At 39.1% G+C, this 19,448-nt stretch overlaps 1 protein-coding gene across 3 annotated transcripts in view; it reads right to left on the bottom strand.

Moving 5' to 3' along the window:
- mak (male germ cell-associated kinase) overlaps positions 1–19,448 on the bottom strand; it is an 84,818-nt gene that overhangs the window by 54,439 nt on the left and 10,931 nt on the right. For all 3 annotated transcript variants that reach the window (XM_073023880.1, XM_073023881.1, XM_073023882.1), the window contains exons 2-4: positions 14,056–14,390; positions 8,870–8,924; positions 6,410–6,531 (exon numbers count right to left, since the gene is read on the bottom strand). In XM_073023880.1, coding sequence (XP_072879981.1) covers positions 6,410–6,531; positions 8,870–8,924; positions 14,056–14,156 — 278 coding nt within the window. In that variant the 5' untranslated portion in view covers positions 14,157–14,390. The remainder of the gene's footprint in view (positions 1–6,409; positions 6,532–8,869; positions 8,925–14,055; positions 14,391–19,448) is intronic.

Raw genomic sequence — 19,448 nt, forward strand, 5'->3', positions numbered from 1 at the left:
TATTTGTCTCTGTACTGTATGGCCTACAGTATAATAAGGGACGACTTTATGTTGTAGGGACACATTGTTGCATGTGCTATTAGGCACATATTGATCTGTACATGTGTGCTGAATTCGGTTTATGCCAGTAAAGAATCATGATCCTTAGCTCCCAGATCCAATGTTTTTATTAATAGCGTTGTTGTGTAACCAACAAATTGGTGACCAGGTTAATGAACCTACATCGTATCGGAATGCTGTATTTTAATTGATAACAATACTCGGAAGAAGAGCGCAAGGAACAAGCCAAGGAGCAGGAAAAGGAGGTTGAGTGAGGCCGCAAGTCTGAAAGGAAATGGGAGCACAGCCGGGGTCAGGAACGTCGGGAGACCAAGAGACACAGTCGGAGCCGCAGCACATACAGGTGAGACCACAGCCGGCGCTGACCCCCAGGGATTGAGGGTCTGTCTGCCCCAAAAGGGAAATAAAAAGGAGCGACACACACACATCTAGATGGAGATGCTAGCTCATGGTGCTAGCAAAAAGGAAAACGGGGCTTAATTAACATAGCAAAGATAGCTATGATTGGAATCATTACAGCATTTGAAAGTGGCTTTGAAGACTGGGCAACTTACATTGAAAGAGTGGAGTTATAGTGTGATGCTAATGATGTTAATGATGAAAAGAAAACCAGCATCTTACTCAGTGTTATGGGAGCAAAAACATATGGCCTGCTACGGGGCTTGTTAACCCCTGAAAAGCCAACTGACAAAACTTTCAAGCAAATAGTAGACACTCTCCAACAGCATTCAAACCTCAAACCACTGGTCATTGCTGAAAGATTTAGATTTCACAAACGGAATCAGAGCAAAAATGAAAGCATTTCTGAATATTGTGCTGAATTGCACAAATTATCAGAACATTGTCAATTTGGAGCTGGTCTATTGGATGCATTGAGGGACAGGTCGGTGTGTGGCATGCACCGTGAAGCCACACAGAAGAAGCTTCTGTGTGAAAGAGACCTTATATTCGAGAAAGCGCTAAACATTGCAATATCAACAGAAATAGCGGCACGAGGTGCTTCTGAGGTACAACAAAAATCTCTGGAATATGCCACAAATAAAATAGCACTGAACAGTGTTATGTGTGATGAGAAAACCATGGGGAGATGGGGTCCAAAGTTGACCCCTCATGAACTATGCTGCTAACGAGAGAGAGAGATAAAGAAGGGGAGAGGCACTATGCTGCACATGCTGATAATGAGAGAGATACAAGGATTTAAAATTATGGCTTCTTCGCTGATTGTTGACTTTACTTCCAAGGACTTTGCCACTTTGCCTGTTTGTGTGAATCCCTGCTGACACAGCAGAGTGATGCCAGTGCTTGCTGAGACAGGAGGGAGTGGCCCAGTTTGATGGACATGGACATGGACAGTTGATAGATGGCTGGTACCCCGGCAGGGGAGATAAAAGACGAGTCTGCTGAGACACAGGCAGACATGCCACTGGACACTGAATGAGTGTTGTGCACCCACAGGAAGGTGGGGCTTGGAGGATCGATTCAAGGGAATTGGTCAGAGGCTTACAGTGTGTGAAACCAAGCCGGTGGGGGCTTGTGTGTGTGTCCACCCACGCCTGGCTGACGAGCCCACCACTGAAGAACGGTCTGGCTTGGAATGGAGGGGTCATAATCGGTGACCACAACAGTACAACGGAACAAGAAGACAACGGAAGGTTTGCCTGCTGCAGCTGCTCATCTCTTGCTCGCTCTCTCTCTCTCTCTCTCGCTCTCTCTCCAATGTCACAAAGCAACTACCTCAACCCAAACTGAACTGAACTGAACTGAACTCTGCATTATGTTAAGACTATTCATTTAGCTCTAGACTATGATAGAGCTTGGTTTTGATTCTTATTCCTACACTTCTGTATTTATCATTGCTAACCTGTTTTATATGTATATTTGCATTTTTTATACTGTATTACTTAGTTTACTAATAAATACCTTTAGTTGCAGTACCACCAGACTCCAACGTATCATTCCATTTCTGCTGGTTTGGTAACCCGTTCACGGGGTACGTGACAACAGAAATGAAGGAAAGAAATGTTACCATTGTGGGAATATGTCACATGACCTGAATGACTCTTGGTTTAAAGACAAAGAACACAGAAACTGTGGTAAAAAGGGCCACATTGGCAGAGTATGCAAAGCTAGTCAACAACAGAAAAAGGGAAAAATAGAGAAACAAGAAGCTCCAGAAAGGAAAACACAACAATGTACACAAAATGGAAGAAAGCAGTTCTGATGAAAACGACTCAGATGAAAGTGAATTGTCTTGTCTGCAACTTCACAACGTGAAAGAGACAGATGATCAAAGAGTAATAAGGATCACTCCACAAGTGACAAGCGTGAGACTGAAAATGGAGTTGGACACAGGCTCAGCTTTAACAGTGATCTCTGTACATGATTACAAATGACTGTTGATGCACATACCTCTGAAACAAACTGAACTTCTACTAAAGATTTAAACAGGACAGAAAGTGCATCCCAAAGGCAAAATTAAAGTGACAGTGACCTAGGGAGACAAAACACAGCAGCTGAACCTCTATGTACTGAAAAATGGAGGACCATCGTTGCTGGGATGTGAATGGTTCAGGAAAATCCAGTTGGATTGGATTGGCACACCATCAAGGCACAAGTTGTGTCAACAAAGGAGGGCAGCTCGGTGGGGAAGATATCTGTGGTTCTCCCCTCACCCATTGTCGACTATTACAACAACAAGGAGCAGCTAGACAGCATCGACGATAAGGGCGAACTCAGTATCCCTGGCTGCGACTCGGATGAAGATACAGAGGATGCAAGATATTGCCAATAAGCAGGATGATGAAGACTACCTGGAAGTAAAAGAGCAGATGTACCAGGAGAAATTGACATCTCTCAAAAGACAGCTACAGCAGTTACAGAAAGGCACTTTGCAGGAGTATCAGAAAAGGATGAAGAAACTAGATCAACAATACAATGAAAGAATATGAAATGCAGAGCTTTTTCTGCAACTGGAGACAGAACAAGTGGAAAGGAATTATATTAAAGAGAAGAAAGCAGCAGTGAAGGAATTTGAAGATAAAAAGATTGAGTTAGAAGAAAAGAAAAAGATGATTGAGAATGAAAGGCTAATAATGGAACTCACTATGGAGATAAAGTCAATAACAACTAGGAAACTAAGGAGGAGACCTAATGACCCTGTTCTAATTACTGACAAAAGACAAAAACCTGCACCTGTGCAGCTAAATTACTTGTTAACAGACAAACAGATAATGGAAGATCTGTGAACTCTCAATAAGCTTAAATCTCCGAAAAGACCAGAATCTCCATTCAAATAGAACAGCTTTCGCACAAGGTAAATCTTGAACCAATCATTTCCTCCATTGAGGATCATACACTTAATCCTTTGCAGGAAAGTTTCTTTTGCACGTACATATTTTGAATCTTCAGCTAATGGGTCTTGATTTTCCACAAAGAGGTTGGGAAACAGCATCAAAACAGAGGTGAATGCTGGCAACAAACTGTAAGGTTTCTATTGTATTTTCATACTTGTGCTGAACATGCACCAAAGGATTTCTCCCTCTTGAGCCAGACAGATAGCACTGCAGGTAATCCTTAATATCAGCAAAACTGTACTTTAACAGCAGCTTAAGAACAACGAAATGAACAATAGGATTTCAATCAATTGCTTCATCAAATGGTGAAGGATTACTGGTAAAGTCCTGATCTTTCTGGATTGCCCCGACTTTTGAATAACTAGTAGAGACAGCAGATCACCAACCACTTCTTTTGTTGGTGTCAAGTCATCTTTGAAGCAGACCATGGAAACTGAAGCTACGAAAAATACATCACACCTCTTGCGAAATATGACTAATTTTGCTACAGCTTCACTTATTTCTTCTGCTACCGCTGGTACATAATCATCATCTAGAGAAGTATGGCACAGTGGGCAGAGTCATTGTCCTGATTCAAGCCACCGCCTTATAGATTTTAAACAATAAAAATGATTACATGGAAGCAGGATGGGATTGTTGAGTTCTCCTAAGCAAATTGTACATTCTTTCAGATCATACCTGAAAAACTGACACCCTGCATTATTTTTACAGTCCCTGAGGACCTGAATCACAGCCCGAAAGAGCCCTCGGGATCTCACGTCAGAGTTACTGTTCAAACTCTTTGCAAGTTGAACAGTGCAGAATGCAATATTGTTCTCCAATTTATCATGTATTTCTTTAACTCCCAAAATGATGTGTTCCACAAAAAGTGACAGCACCTCCGTCTTCTCCTGAGCATCTTCCCAGCACTCCTGCTGAATCACCAGCACAAAGATAAGAAGCGTGAATAGAAGATGGAAAGCTATATTACGATAGGAGATAGTACCATAAAGGTCAGGCTATCTAGTTGGAATCTAAGGAGAATAAGAAGATCGGCTGTGTAATTATCTCAGTTGGAACAAATGAGATATGGGTAAGGAAGACAAGTGATAGCACAAAGATGCATAATATATCTAGGACAGCTTCACAGAGGAGTCTTCATTATACGGAGGCGATCTGCTGCCTAGAACTCTTAGCAAGTTGGAGGCGCAGATCTTCTTAACTCCCTATGCTCAGAGGTCTACTTTTCATGACTTTTATATGGAACTCCGTATTAAAATAAACAAGTTTATTTACAGTCGTTACCCGGAGAGGCAGAGAAGACCCCTTCAGAGACTTGAGTTACATATGGGTCTTAGACCAAAAGTAAAAAAAAAGGTTTGTTATAACTTGATATTATTACGTTACTAAGTAAATAAATGGTAGGCGTTTGTATGTTAAGGGTAGACATATTTGTTCAGCATAGTGACCCAATAAAAAAAAAGTTGATACACTATTAAAATAAAAGTGGAGGAGTGTACTGTATGGCCTGCAGTATGATAAGGGACTACTTTATGTTGTAGGGACACGTCATTGCAGGCTCTATTAGGTGCGTATTGATCTGTACGTGTGTGCCGAGTTCGGTTTCTGCCAGTAAAAAAAATCATGAACCTTAGCTCCCGTCTCCAGCATTTTTATTAATTGCATTGTTGTGTAATCAGGCCACATACACAACAGTCTCAATTTGTTTTGGTGGTTTATCTATTTTGTTCTGAATACATTATACATTTAGATACACTGACTTCAGTTTTAACTTTTACCATTTTTCTAGGATTTGTTATTATTATAATTTTCTTTGTCTCATTTCACCTGGCTGGACAGTCTACCATCATCTAAAATGCCATTTTTTCCATGGCCTTGATGTTCTCCTCATCTGATCTCATCTCTCTCTTTTAGTTTAATGCTCTCTCTTCAGAATCAGTTTCCAATTTGCCATAAAAATGGACCGAATCTGTTTACAGTTGGGGTTTAAAAAGTCACAGAAAGCTGACTTACAAAGTACTAATAATTTTTCTGAAAATAAGTATTGTATAATATACCAGCTTTTTAAGGGTTAATAATGTACATCATATTTCTGGTTTAGGAACCAGGCTCATCAACCTACATTATAGAGGTCTTTGATGAAGTAGATGTTCAGTGAACACCACTGTAAAATTGGGTCACTGGACAAGATCAGATAGAATCAAAGGGGATATTAGAAAACTGAATTGGATATGTCACACAATCAGAATTAGATTCTTTCTATCTCACTTAGAAATTAGGAAATGGTCAACATAATTTTTTTGATTCATATATGTTGATGTGTTCCCAAAGAATTAGAGGAATGCAAGTGTTCAAAAAATGAGAAATCACTATAACATGAAAAGTGGGAAAGCTTTTGGGGAAAGAATCACAAAATCAGGAGAAATTTAACAGCCTTTAGTGGAACCATGGACTAAAAAAAAGAACCAAGCTAAAATTTCCCCACAACAAATCGTCATTAATTAATACGATTAATTATGTGTAACAAGGTAATAGAGGATAGTTGAACAGATTTAAGATGATTTGCAAATGAACCATGTCCACATTAAAGAAGACCTTTCTGTGAACCTAGTGGTTAGGTTTGGAAAACATAGCTGGACAAGGAGGGTAGATATAAAGTAATCCGAGTCCAAATTAATTTTGCAGAATTCTAAATCATTTTTAAACAAACATCATTAGCATCCATATCATCATTCACAACAGTTGGTTATGTGTTTGTTTTCTTTACACATAGCTTTCTGGGTCTAGTTATTATTTATCCTGCTGGTTGGGAACAGCAAAACATTTATGATTCCAGTTTAATAACATTTACTTGTTGTGTAGTATAATTGTCTATTTTATAACACATTGCTACATTAGTACCATTGTTTGTTTCATAGTATAATGTTCTTCACTGTAAATTAAAAGTCCTCTCTTCCACAAAAATAGTTTAAAAAGATGCTGAATAAAAGACATACCTGTCTTTCATAAGCTGATAGAGGTTTTCTTTCATGTATTCAAAAATAAAGTAAAGATGGTCATTTTCCCTTATTACTTCTTTCAGCTTGATAATATTTGCATGATTTAACTTCTTTAGTGACTAAAAAAATAGAAAATACATTATTGATTTTGCTTGGAAAGCATTCAAGACAACGCAAAGTTCTGATATGTAGGTTGATGCATCAACACTTTCTTTTATATGACTAAGTCCTGTTATAAATTGAAAGTTGTTTAAATGGAACAATTTTCTCTTGCAATTTTTTTTTCTTAGAATTCAGAAACAAGTTTGTATCTCTAAACCACTTACCAAGAAATTTTCAATTTTGTCAACAGCTACCTTTTCATTATCTTGGTAGAATTAATATTACAATATAACACAACTGTGTTCAAATTTCAGTATTTAACTTGCACAACAACAAAACTTTATCATTATTATGCATACTATTAAGCTTTACTTAAATAAACTATGATTAAAACAAGCTTAACGTTAAAGTTCTGTTGTCTTCAAAACAGAGAAGCTACAATGGACTGTAGTATTCAAACTTTTCATCACATACTGGATTAAGTTTGTTGTGCATTTTCTATTGATCTTTATCACATGCAAGAGTTACCATTTTGAGCTGTTTTGTAGGATTAAGATACAAAGTACTTAAAAACAAATAAGAAAGGTCATATATTTCAGGCCAAACTGTTCTGGGAAGCTCAAATATTAGTACGAATTAGCAACAAGCAACACTGTTGTAGTGGGGATTGGGGGACAAAATTTAGAATGAAAATTGAAAAATCATTTACTTTTGATTTTATTTAGTAATTGAAGGGTATAATGAAATACAGCACAACAAAGAAAATCTTTTGTGTTTCATAAACTTCTGGCTGCATCCATTTCTAGCTGTGCAGCAACAAAGGCTATGTGCGTGGGAGCACGTTAGTTACTGCATGGTCACGCACCAACACAGTGATCCAAATCCATAATCAAATATCAATAAATGCCCAGAATAACTCCCATTAAAACAAAACCGATCAATTCCTTCAAGAAGGGGGGAAGAAGGAGAAAAGGAAACAAATTCAATAGACAAAGTTACTATGCTTGGGAAAGAAATCCTGTCCTAGGAATGTTGCAGAGAAGGAAGAAAACATTGAATAAGGATTTTAAAAAATAGAATGCTGCAAACATGCAGAATGTATTTCTATAACAAAAACCCCATTAAGTTAACTTTTTCTTTGTTCATGGATGCTGCTTGAGCTTTTTGGGATAAATGATTTCATTAAAAAGACAATTATTTGTTACGTAGGTAAAAGAATATTTCACCTAAATAAGCAATGCCTAGAAATTCAAATGCATAACATCCGTTTGCACACTCTTCATCTAGTAGTGTTGAACTGGGAGGACTACAAAAGTTATTAAATTGCTGCCTTGCCTTGACACAGAAAAAAACACTTTAATTCCCCCCATCTCAAGTCTATCTCCCCCACAGATTCGTCAAATCTGCAATTCCTGACTCCCCAGTTGTCAATGCCAATTCTCCTGCCTTCAGCTCTTTGGCAGTCTCTTGTTCCATTTCCCAATCCCCACCAAATGTTAAGCTCCATCCTGCTGTTTCTCTTTGCACTCTTAAAGAAACTGGTCATACTCAAAATCCTTGACAAAGTTAATCTTTCTTTTGCATTTATTTAATTATCCAAGTATATAATGATATAAAGTTAGACAGCAGTGTGAACTATGTGAAGGAAGCACAAGGGCCAAAGTAATGGCCTTGACAGATGGAATATAATATAGAAAAAATGTAAAATTACACCCTTTGGTTAAAAAAAATACAAAAATTAGAGTATGTTTAAAAGCAAAGTTTATCGAAAGGGTGACAGACTTGTTAGTGACTCAAGAGGCTGCAGATGCTAGAATTTTGACCCAAAACAAAAAATTGTCCGTGTGCCTGTGGAGATACCTACCCACTGAATCCCTCTGGCGTTTTATGTGTTGCTGTAAAATGTTAGTGTTCAGAGTCAAGTACCCATGCACTCAATTTATAGAAAGTTAACAAATATGTTTAGCAAACAGTTTGGAAGGTAACCAGCATCTTGTCCTCTATTACAAGAGTATTTAAGTACAATAGTAGGGATATCTTGCCCCAAATATACATGGCCTTGGTGAGATTACATCTGGAATACAACTTACAGCTCTGGCCTGCTTACTAACACAAGAACATACTATACAGAGAGGAAGTGCAGCATACAGTACTTGTTCCAATTCCTACAGAATTTGCTACCCCTGGTATCTGAACTTATGCAATAAATTAGCAATCCACTTCATCAGTGTTTGACTGTGGGGATGGGGTTGGGAGGAGAAAAGAGAAGGAATGTGTTTCAGTCCCTGAAGGAATCACACGTACTTCTTAACAGAGACAGAATCATTACGAGGGGTGAACAATTATTTGCTGTACCTTAACTTCTCTGAGATTCATACATTCATCCCAGGAATAGAATTTCCTCTTCATCCTGCACAATTAAACATATGCACTGAAACAAAGAGCTCAAATGAAGCCTAGGTATTAGGTACTAAATATATTCTTAAAAGGTAATGAGAAAATTAAGCATAGTATACGTCAAGATAACCTAATACTCTCTCTAAACATAATGTACAAAGAACAATACAGCACAGTACAGGCCATTCAGCCCACAATGTTGTGCCAACCCTTAAACCCTACCCCCCCCCCATATAACCCTCCACCTTAAATTCCTCCATATACCTGTCTAGTAATCTCTTAATGTAGACTGGATGAGTACAGAATTCTCTCACTATATTAGACAAGCTGATTAATGCATGTATCAAAAATATAAACGCTCTTGAAATTTACTGAAACATATTTAGCATCTGTGAACTTTCATATACAGCTGAAGCTTCCATCAGATTTAGTTGTCAAGAGGAATCGATCAGAGCATACTTTGTACGGGGTCTCTCCTTTCATGCAGTCTGCAATTACACTTAGTGGCCACTTTATTAGGTACCTCCTGTATCTAATGAAGTGGCCTCTGAGTGCATGCTTGTGGTTTCCTGTTGTCGTAGCCCATCCACTTCAAGGTTTGATGTGTTGTGCAGTCAGAGATGCTCTTCAGCACACCACCATTGTAATGCATGGTCATCTGAGTTAGTGTTGTCTACCTATTAGCTTGAATGAGTCTGGCCAATCTCCTTCCACCTCTTTCACTAATAAGGCATTTTTGCCCAAAAAATTGCTGCTCACTGGATACTTCTTGTTTCTCACACTATTCTCTGCAAATTTCAGATTATTGTTTGTGAAAATCCCAGGAGATCAGAAATTTCTGAGATACTCAAACCACTCCATCTGACACCAACAATCATTTCATGGTCAGAGTCACTTAGAACATATTTCTTCCCCATTCTGCTCTTAGGGCTGAACAACAACTGAACCACCATATCTGCATGTTTTAATGCATTGAATTGCTTCCACGTGATTAGATGATATATATATGCATTAACAAGCAGGTGTACAGATGTACCTAATAAGGTAGCCACTGTGTAAATACCATATATTCATAATGCAAACCATGCAACATCAGGACTTTGCTTCCAGAGGAACTCAATGCCTTCTATCCTTGTTTTGACTGTCAAAACATAGGAGGAACCATCATTACAAACTCCGACAGCCCCTGATGATCAGTCTCTGAGGCCAATGGCTGAGTAGTCTTCAGGAAGGTGGCCCAGATGGGGTTCCTGGCCAAATACTAAAGACCTGTGCTGATCAACTAGATAGAGTGTTCACTAAGGTCTTTCATCTCTTGTGTCAGCAGTTTGAGGTACCCACTTGCTTCAAGTAGGCTTCAATTATATTGGTACCCAAGAAGAACCTGGTAGCCTTCCTTAATGACTATTGTCCAGTAGAACTAACATCCATAGTGATAAAGTGTTTTGAGAGGTTGGTGATAAAACATTCAACTCCGGCCTGAGAAGTTACTTGGATCGACTCCAGTTTTTCTACCGGAGCACAGCAGATGCCATCTCATTGGCACTTCACTCAACCCTGGAACATCTAGACACCAAAGATGCTCTTTATTGACTACAACTTGTCATTCAATCCCATCACCCTTCCAAGATAATAAATAAGATTCAAGACCTTGACCTCAATACCTCCTTGAACTAAGCACAGTTCCAATGCCATTTTTAAGTTGGCTGACAACACCACTGTTGTACGCCAAATCAAAGGTGGTGACCGATCAGCATATAAGGTGGATATTGAATATCTGGCTGAGTGGTGCTATAAGAACAACCTCTTACTCAATTATAGCAAGTACAGTAGATGTTTCAGGCTGAAACCCTTCAGCAGGACTCAAGGAAAAAAGCTGAGCAGATTTAAAAGGTGGGGGGAGAGGGAGAGAAACGGTAGGTGATAGCTGAAACTTGGAGGGGTGAAATGAAGTAAAGAACTGGGAAGTTGATTGATGAAAGAGACAGAAGGCCCTGGAAGAAAGAAAAAGGGGGTTGGAGCACCAGAGGGAGGCGATGGGCGGGCAAGGAGGTAAGATGAGAAAAGGAAAGGGGGATGGGAAATAGTGAAGGAGGGGAGGAGGCATTACCAGAAGTTTGAGAAATCGATGTTCATGCTATCAGGTTGGAGGCTCCTCAAATGGAATACAAGGTGTTGTTCCTCCACTCTAAGTGTGGCCTCATCACGATAGTGGAGGAGGCCATGGATGGACATATTGAATGGGAATGGGAAGTGAAATTAAAATAGGTGGCCACTGGGAGATCCCGCTTGTTCTGGCTGACGGAGCATAAATGCTCTTCCCATTCCAAATCCGATATGTCCTGCTTCGTCGAGCATTTATGCTCCGTCTGCCAGAACAATTCCACTTCCCAGTGTGATATGTCCATCCATGGCCTCCTCCACTGTCATGATGAGGCCACACTCAAGTTGGAGGAACAACACCTTATGTTCTGATTGGGTAGCCTCCAACCTGATTGGCATGAACATCAATTTCTCAACCTTCTGGTAATGACTCTCACCGCCTCCCCCTTCTCCCACCCCCTTTTTCCTCCCTCACCTTATCTCATTGTCTGCCCATCGCTTCCCTCTGGTGTTCCTTCCCCGCTTTTCTTTCTTCCATGACCTTCTGTCTATTTCACCAATCAACTTCCCAGCTGTTTACTTCATCCCTCCCCCCACCAAGTTTCACCTCTTGCCTAGCGTTTTTCTCTCTCCCCTCCCCCACCTTTAAAATCTGCTCCTCAGCCTTTTTCCTCCAGTCCAGCCAAAGGGTTTCAGCCTGAAACATTGACTGTACTTTTTTCTATAAATGCTGCCTGGCCTGCTGAGTTCCTCCAGCATTTTGTGTGTGTTGCTTAGATTTCCAGCATCTACAGATTTTCCCTTGTTTGTTTTTCAAACTTCTATAGATGCATGGTAGAGAGTATATTGACTGGCTGCATCACAGCCTGGCATTGAAACACCAATGCCCTCAAATGAAAAATCCTACAAAAAGTAGAGGATATGCCCAGTCCATCATGAGTAAAGCCTTCCCCACAACTGAGTGCATTTGTACAAAACACTGTTGCAGGATAGCAGCATCAGGAACCCACACTGCCCTGGACATGTTCTCTTCTCGCTGCCACAAAGAGGAAGGTAGTACAATGGCCTCAGGATTCACACCAACAGGTTCAGGAACAGTTATTAGTCTTCAACTATCGGGCTCTTGAGCAAAAGGGAGATAACTTCACTCAACCTAACACTGAACCGTTCCCACAAACTATGAACTCACTTACAAGGACTCTTCACCCCATGTTTTCAACAGTTATTGCTTTTTTATTTATTATTCTTTCTTTCTTATTTTTATTTGTAGTTTGTTGTCTTTTGCACATTGGTTGAATGCCAAAGTTGATGTAGTCTTTCATGATCCTATTAAGGTTATTATTCTATTATGGATTTTTTAAAGTATGCCCACAAGAAAATGAATCTCAGGGTTGTATTTGGTGACATGTATGCACTTCAGTTATAAAGTAAATTTATTATCAGAGATGGATTTCTGCTGGATGATTTCTTCTCAACAGTAATGATGGGTGCCACAGCTGGTGGTGCTCATTGCGGGGGTGGGGGCACTTTAAGAGATTTGGAAACTGACCTCTTAAGTGGCCAGCAGCTCATCTGGAGATACAGGCCACTACAGATGCAATTCACCTTCTAGCTTTCAATTTAAATTGAGACATACGCTTTTAATGCATACCAAGTAGGTTGTTTGTTTAATGACATTACTTGCAACAAAGTAACAGTGGTTATTTAGATTTACTACTCGATCTTAAACTTGCAGGCCCTGTTTTAAATTTGCTGAGATTAAATAATATGGAAAACTCTTGAAGAAAAAAAATTGTTGGACACTAAATGGAACCTATCAGACTAAAAAGGCTGATACATTATCTGTGTACTCCCCCAAAAAATGACAGTTGAAAACAAAAATAGAGAAAGTTTGTTGTTTCTTTCACAATTTGTGCTCACAGAAGTTCCACAGGAGTGAATTTTATTCCATATCCTGTATATTTGGGGACAAATTTCTGTAATCTGAAGTGTCATACTTAAAATATTAGCTTCTAGGTGTCATCTTTCTCAGTACAACTCACATGAAAAATTGATGTTCCCTCTTCTATCATTTTCCTGGGTGAATTTCTGGAAACTACCAGGAGCAAACTGCACCTTGAACAACATTGACCAATATCAACTTATCTCTGAAAGTACCTTGCTCAAAGAGAAGCCAGAATTTCCCAGTGGTCAGCCATTTTAATTTCATTTCTTATTCTGTTAATGCCTCCTCTACTGTCAAATTGAGGCTAGATGCAGACTAGAGGAACAACACCTCATATTCTGCCTTGGTAGACTCTAACTTGACAGCATCAACTTCCAAGTAACCACTCCTCTCCAATCCCCCCTCCCTCACCCCCATTCATCTACTGTTTCCCCTTATCCAGCCCATCACACACACTTTCTCCCTCTGGTATTGCACCTCTTTCACTTTATTCTGTGGTCCACTGCCCTCTCCTATCAGATTTCATCTTATTTAACTCTTTGCCTCTCCCACCCATCATTTCCTAGTTTCTCCTATTATTTCCACTCCCCTTCCCTCCCTATCTATTTTCCCCCTCTATCTGGGTTCACTTATCACCTGCCACCTGCTCCTTCTCTTCTCCTCACCCATTTTATTCTGGCTTCTGCCCTCTTTCTTTCCAGTCCTGATGAAGGCTCAAAATATTGACTGTTCATTTGCCTCTATAGATACTTCCTGACCTTCTGAGTTCCTCCAGTACTGTGTTATTCCAAAGAAAATCAAAACCTGTTTCTCTGAGCTATTCAAATAATAGAAGTCTCTCAAATATGAAACTGTTACAATTGTAAGTAAGCAGCATCTCATTTGTGGCTTTATATAACAGGGTGGCGTGCACTTCTGCTAAGCCACATGACTCACTTTAACTAAAGCTTTATTTCTGGATCTTCATTCTGAAAATTTCATGTCAAAGCAGTTTACAAAATTATAAATTTAAATTTCTTATCTGTATGTATTCTCCATGAATATAATTGTAACATGTAAATGTAGATAACAATTTTTGTGGAAAAAGCACACATACCTTTTAATTGCCACCAATTCTCCAGATTCATTACTCTTTCCCATAAGCACACAGCCATATGTGCCATCTCCTAACTGCTTCAGAGTTGTGTATCGATTCATATTTTGTGGAAAAAATCTATATAGTTCAGTACTTAAGGCTCACGTAAAATATTCCTTCATCTGCTTGATTCACAGTTTCAAAAACTGTACAACTCCAAGAGTGCTTTAAAAGCCTTCTGATATTTATCTCAGAAATGAAAGTAGTCCTTGGATGTATGGTTGTTTAGCATTTCCTTAATGCATACTTGTAATAGGTTTCAAGAATATAGTCACAAGTGTTCCTCTGCCATTCTGCTGTAAAAGCAAAACATAAGTGTCTTTATCTTCATTCGATACTGCATCACATCATATATAATATATACAATCAGGTACCACACAAGTGTAAACTTTTTGCCACACCCTTGTTAATTTTTTTTTGTTTGAACAGAAACATTTTTCAAAACTTGAGCCCAAATATCTGGCCAGCTTCTGACAACTGGGCCAAGCATAGATGTGTTCAGCCATTCATGAAATGCAAATCAGGGAGTTCAGTGTAATGAATGGTCTTTAATACTAGGCAATTGTTGTCTACTGGTCCAGGGATCCAATTTTTTTCCAGGAAGACGTGGGATCCTACAATTATTTTTAGCACCCGAAACTGTGCAATGATTTTAAACATCAAGGGCAATGCCCAGATATTGCTTTTGTAGAATTCAGGCATTGCTTGCATATGCCAGACTTCTAAAGCTTGGAACAGCTAAATATTACTCTCATAGAATGTACATATATTATTCTAAATAGTGAGGAACAAGGATACTACACCACAAAATGCTTGTTAATCTTCCAGACATGTGTTTCTATTAATGGTGTAGAGAGTGGGCTGGGTGGAAAGGAATGCCTAATTTTAAGATGCATTCAACAATTAATTTATCTCCGCCTCACAAAAGTGATCTTCAGTTATATGTAAATAAGTTAATTTCACTTAATGTTGGGACAAATATAGATGGGGAACAATGGGCCATTAGGCTTTTTGTAATAACAGTATTTAGGAAACAAAGGGATGTACGTTACTGTGGTTTTATTACAAATCAAGCTTGGCACAAGATTCTGAACAAAATTTCACCAAAAAAAATCATAACATTCATGATTACAGTTGGAGGAGTACAACAACCAGCCATTTGTTATCACATTTCTGAAGTTAGCTCAGTGTCTGAAAGCATTACAAAATTAAAAACAGTTGTAAAGATAAAGTTACAATGTAATACAAGCATCATAAATTGTGAATTAATTTCTAGAAATTAATAAAGATTTAAAATCAGGCACTAGCATCAAACTATATAAAGTTTATGATATGAAGATAATATGCATTTGAAAAAGTTGAGGAAGGAAACACAATTTATAAGTGTACAGCGAAATTTTACAAGGACGTTGTCGAATCTGGAGGACCTGAGTTAAGAAAGTTTGAGTAGGTTAGGATTGTATTCTTTAGAATGTATAAGTTGAGAGGAGATTTGATAGAGGTATACAAAATGATGAGGGACATAGACAGGGTAAACGTAAGCAGGCTTTTTCTACTGAGGTTGGGTGGAATTACAACTAGAGATAATGGGTTAAGGGTGAAAAGGTGAGAAGTTTAAGGGGAACATGGAGGTAAACTTATTACTCAGAGGGTCACGAGTGTGTGGAACAAACTCCCAGCACAAGTTGTGCATGTGAGCTTGATTTCAATGCTTAAAAGAAGTTTGAATAGGTACATGAATGGTAGGGATATGGAGGGCTATGGTCCAAGTGAAGGTCAGAGGAAGTAAGCAGTTTAAATGGTTTTGGCATGGACTAGATGGGTCAAAGGGCCTGTTTCTGTGCTGTACTTCTCCATGACTCTAAAGGGACACACACATTAATGCCCAAACAAAAAAAAAATTAGCTGTGTTAAAAGTATTTTGATCATCCTTTATGAATTGCCACTGATGTAATAGAATTTATGTTTGTTATTTCCATAATTCCATAGTGCCAGGCAGTGACACACTGAATATCTAATAGGTTTCTCACTACTTATCAAGCTGAAATGTTGAAAATATTCTTTCCTGTTTTCAATGTCCTTTGTCAAACCAGTATACATTTGAAGACAGTTTTATAAAACCATAGAGCACTGGAGGTCTTTGAAGGCATGCTGCATCTGTGCCAGCTCTTTAGAGTTCTCTTACTCCCACTCTATCATCCCTACTCTATAGCTCTTTAACTTTTTTTTTTAGTCATCAAACAATCAAATGCCCAGTTTACAGTCTTTAGCATGCTGTGAAAAAACTGCAAGGAGGAAAGCAGTTTTTTTTAGCCATTATCTTAAACATTTGTCCTTTGGTTACCAACCTCATTACAAGTATCAAAATGTAATGATACTTGTACTATTACATATATCAAAACAATTCATAATTTTTAACCATTACATTATCCCATTTCCTTTTAGGAATGATTGTATACAAAGTAATTCTGAAAGCTTAGCAAGTATTCCATGTACTAATATCAAGGTTAGTGATAACTTATCTCCAGCTATCCCATTTGACACAGGAAAACATCTCAAGATACTTCATGTCATTACTAACTTGACATGTCATAAAGATATATTTCAGCTGATGAACAACATCTTGGCCAAAGGTGAAAGAGAATTTTAAATAAAAATGTAGCTTAGAAAAGTAATTCCAGATAAAGATGAATCTGCCAGTTTTGGTAGAAATTAAATCAGGAAAATGCATGAGATTGGGAAATGAATATACTTCCAAGCGTTGTAGAATTATGTGCAGGGAGCCTATTCAAAGATTAAAAATAAAACACATTTGAGAATTTTAAATTCAAATTTGCTTAACTGCAACAAATATAGATTAAAGATCTTTGGGATAATAAGTGAATATGACTAAGTGCAGGTAGAGATGTAAGCAGTAGAACTCTGGATGGTATTAAATTGATATGGAGTGTGGGAGACGTGAGGCAATCCAAGTGTTTGGTCCAGAGGTATCATAGGGTGCCATGGTAGCATAGCGGTTAACGCAATGCTATTACAGCTCAGGGTGTCGGTTGGAGTTCAGAGTTCAACCCCAGCATCCTCTCAGAGACCACAGAGCACTGAAACACCAAAACAATCTCCTCGTTTCTGCATTCACCTCGATGTTTCAATCACCCTGATTGCTTTAATTGGTGAACAATGAAGGATTTAATTAATGAGATGAAGTTGAACATCAGTTCACAGCCTGCCTGCCACAAGGTTCCCAGAATCCTCTCAGAGACTGCAGAGCGCTGGAACACCCAAACGATCTCCAAACAACAAATGACAGGCTCCAACAGTTCCAGAATCACATCCAAGATAAAAAAAACAAAAGTAAAAGACATAAAAGTAGTGAAATATATGACTTTATAATCTATCGAGATGTCGACTAAAGGAGTGTTATACTCAGGTGCTATCTTTTTGGAGACTTATCCAAAAAGAATACTGGCTGTAATAGCTGCAAGAGGTGGTTGAACTAAGTATCTAGCAAAGGGGAATGAATACTTTTGAACTGCTGATATTTTGATTTTTGAAGTTTTAGTTTTTCATGTGTAAGGGGGTTTCTTCTTGGTGTAAGGGTTTTTTTTGTTACTGCGTATGTTAATCAAAATGGCTTCTTTGTTTTGTTAAAAGTAGGAATGCTTCTTTGTTATGATAAGTGCTTTCTCTCGCAGGTTGTTTGGGTTAAAATTACTGATAATGAGAATTGTATTCATTTGTTAACCAATTGGGATAGATGTTATTCTCTCTTCTGGGTCTGTAAGCTCTTGTTGGTGGGCATTTGGGGAGTCGGCGCGAGGTGGTGAGAGAGAGGTGACGCGATGCTGTAAGCTGGGCGACGGAACGGACCCCGAGCGGGGGTCCGAGACCAGGATTTTTGGTGAGGAGAGGAGACGAAGGCAGACGTGCTGGGGGTGCTTGGTTGATCACTTCGGGTGGTCCTGAGCTACAAGTCGAGGAGTTCGGAGGGGATCGAATGGTGGCCAGAAGACTTTGTTAATTGAGCTCCAACAGTGTGCACAAAGTGGTTTGAACTTTGATAAGTTTTGGCGCCTTTTCTTTATTTTCTTTTCCTTCATATATACTGTATCGTTATTAGTCACTTAGTTCTAGTAAGCTCTATAAAGTGTAATCATTTAATCGCATATGGTGTACTGTCTGTTATTTGGCGGGGTGGGGATATCACACAGCATCCACACAAGCTGACTACCCAGTTTGGCGGGGCCAAAGGCTGCTTCCCCTAGATAGAAGCAAGCTGAGTGAGCCTGAGGCTTACCAGGGGGCAACCTAAAAAAAAGAAACCCCCTTACACTCTCCCCCCACCAAATTTAGTCATGTCCTCATGACTACTAAATAACTCGCCAACCTTTCCTGCCAACACAAACCCTAACCCAGGCGCAAACAGTGACATTGCTCCCCAAACAGTAGACCTCACGCCCTGTTCCTCAGGTGCTACATAGGTCAACTTATCTGGGAGTTTCCTAACCCTCCAAGACCTCCGTACCCCCTCACCTAAATCCTTCAGGCTCGGACATAACCCGGGGATACCTTGGGTCTGCTTGCCAAAAACTTCACAACCAGCATGTTTCATATTTTCCTTTCTTTTTTACTGTTTACTGTCTTCCAAGCTATGTAAAATCTAGGCAGAAGACAACTAATGGATCTGGTACCCCTTGAGCTACAGTACCTATAAAAAGTATACACCCCCTTTGAAAGTTTTCATGTTCTATTGTTCTATAACATTGAATCACAGTGGATTTAATTTGGCTTTTTTGGCACTGATCAACAGAAAAAGACTATTTTGTGGCAAAGTGAAAAGAGATCTCTACAAATATAAAACACAAAATAATTGATTCCAAAAGTATTCACCCCTTTCAAGTCGGTATTTAGTAGATGCATCTTTGGCAGCAGTTACAGCCTTGAGTGTGTGGATAGGTCACATCAGCTTTGCACATCTGGACACTGCAATTTGTTCCCCATTCTTCTTTACAAAACTGCTCAAACTTTGTCAGATTGCATGGGGATCCTGAGCGAACGAACAGCCCTTTTCAAGTCCAGCCACAAATTTTCAATTGGATTGGGGTTTGGACACTGACTTGGCCAATCCAACACATTAACTTTGTTGATTTTAAGCCATTCCTGTCAGCTTTGACTTTATGCTTGGGGTCATTGTCTCCCAAGTTGCAGTTCTCTTGCACACTGCATCAGGTTTCCCCCCAGGATTTCACTGCATTTTACTGCATTCATTTTACCCTCTACCTCCACAAGTCTTCCATGACCTTCTGCAGTGAAACATCCCCACAGCATGATGCAGCCACCACCATGCTTCACGGTAG

The sequence above is a fragment of the Hemitrygon akajei genome, chromosome 20, assembly GCF_048418815.1.
Source record: "Hemitrygon akajei chromosome 20, sHemAka1.3, whole genome shotgun sequence".
Classification (NCBI taxonomy): domain Eukaryota; kingdom Metazoa; phylum Chordata; class Chondrichthyes; order Myliobatiformes; family Dasyatidae; genus Hemitrygon; species Hemitrygon akajei.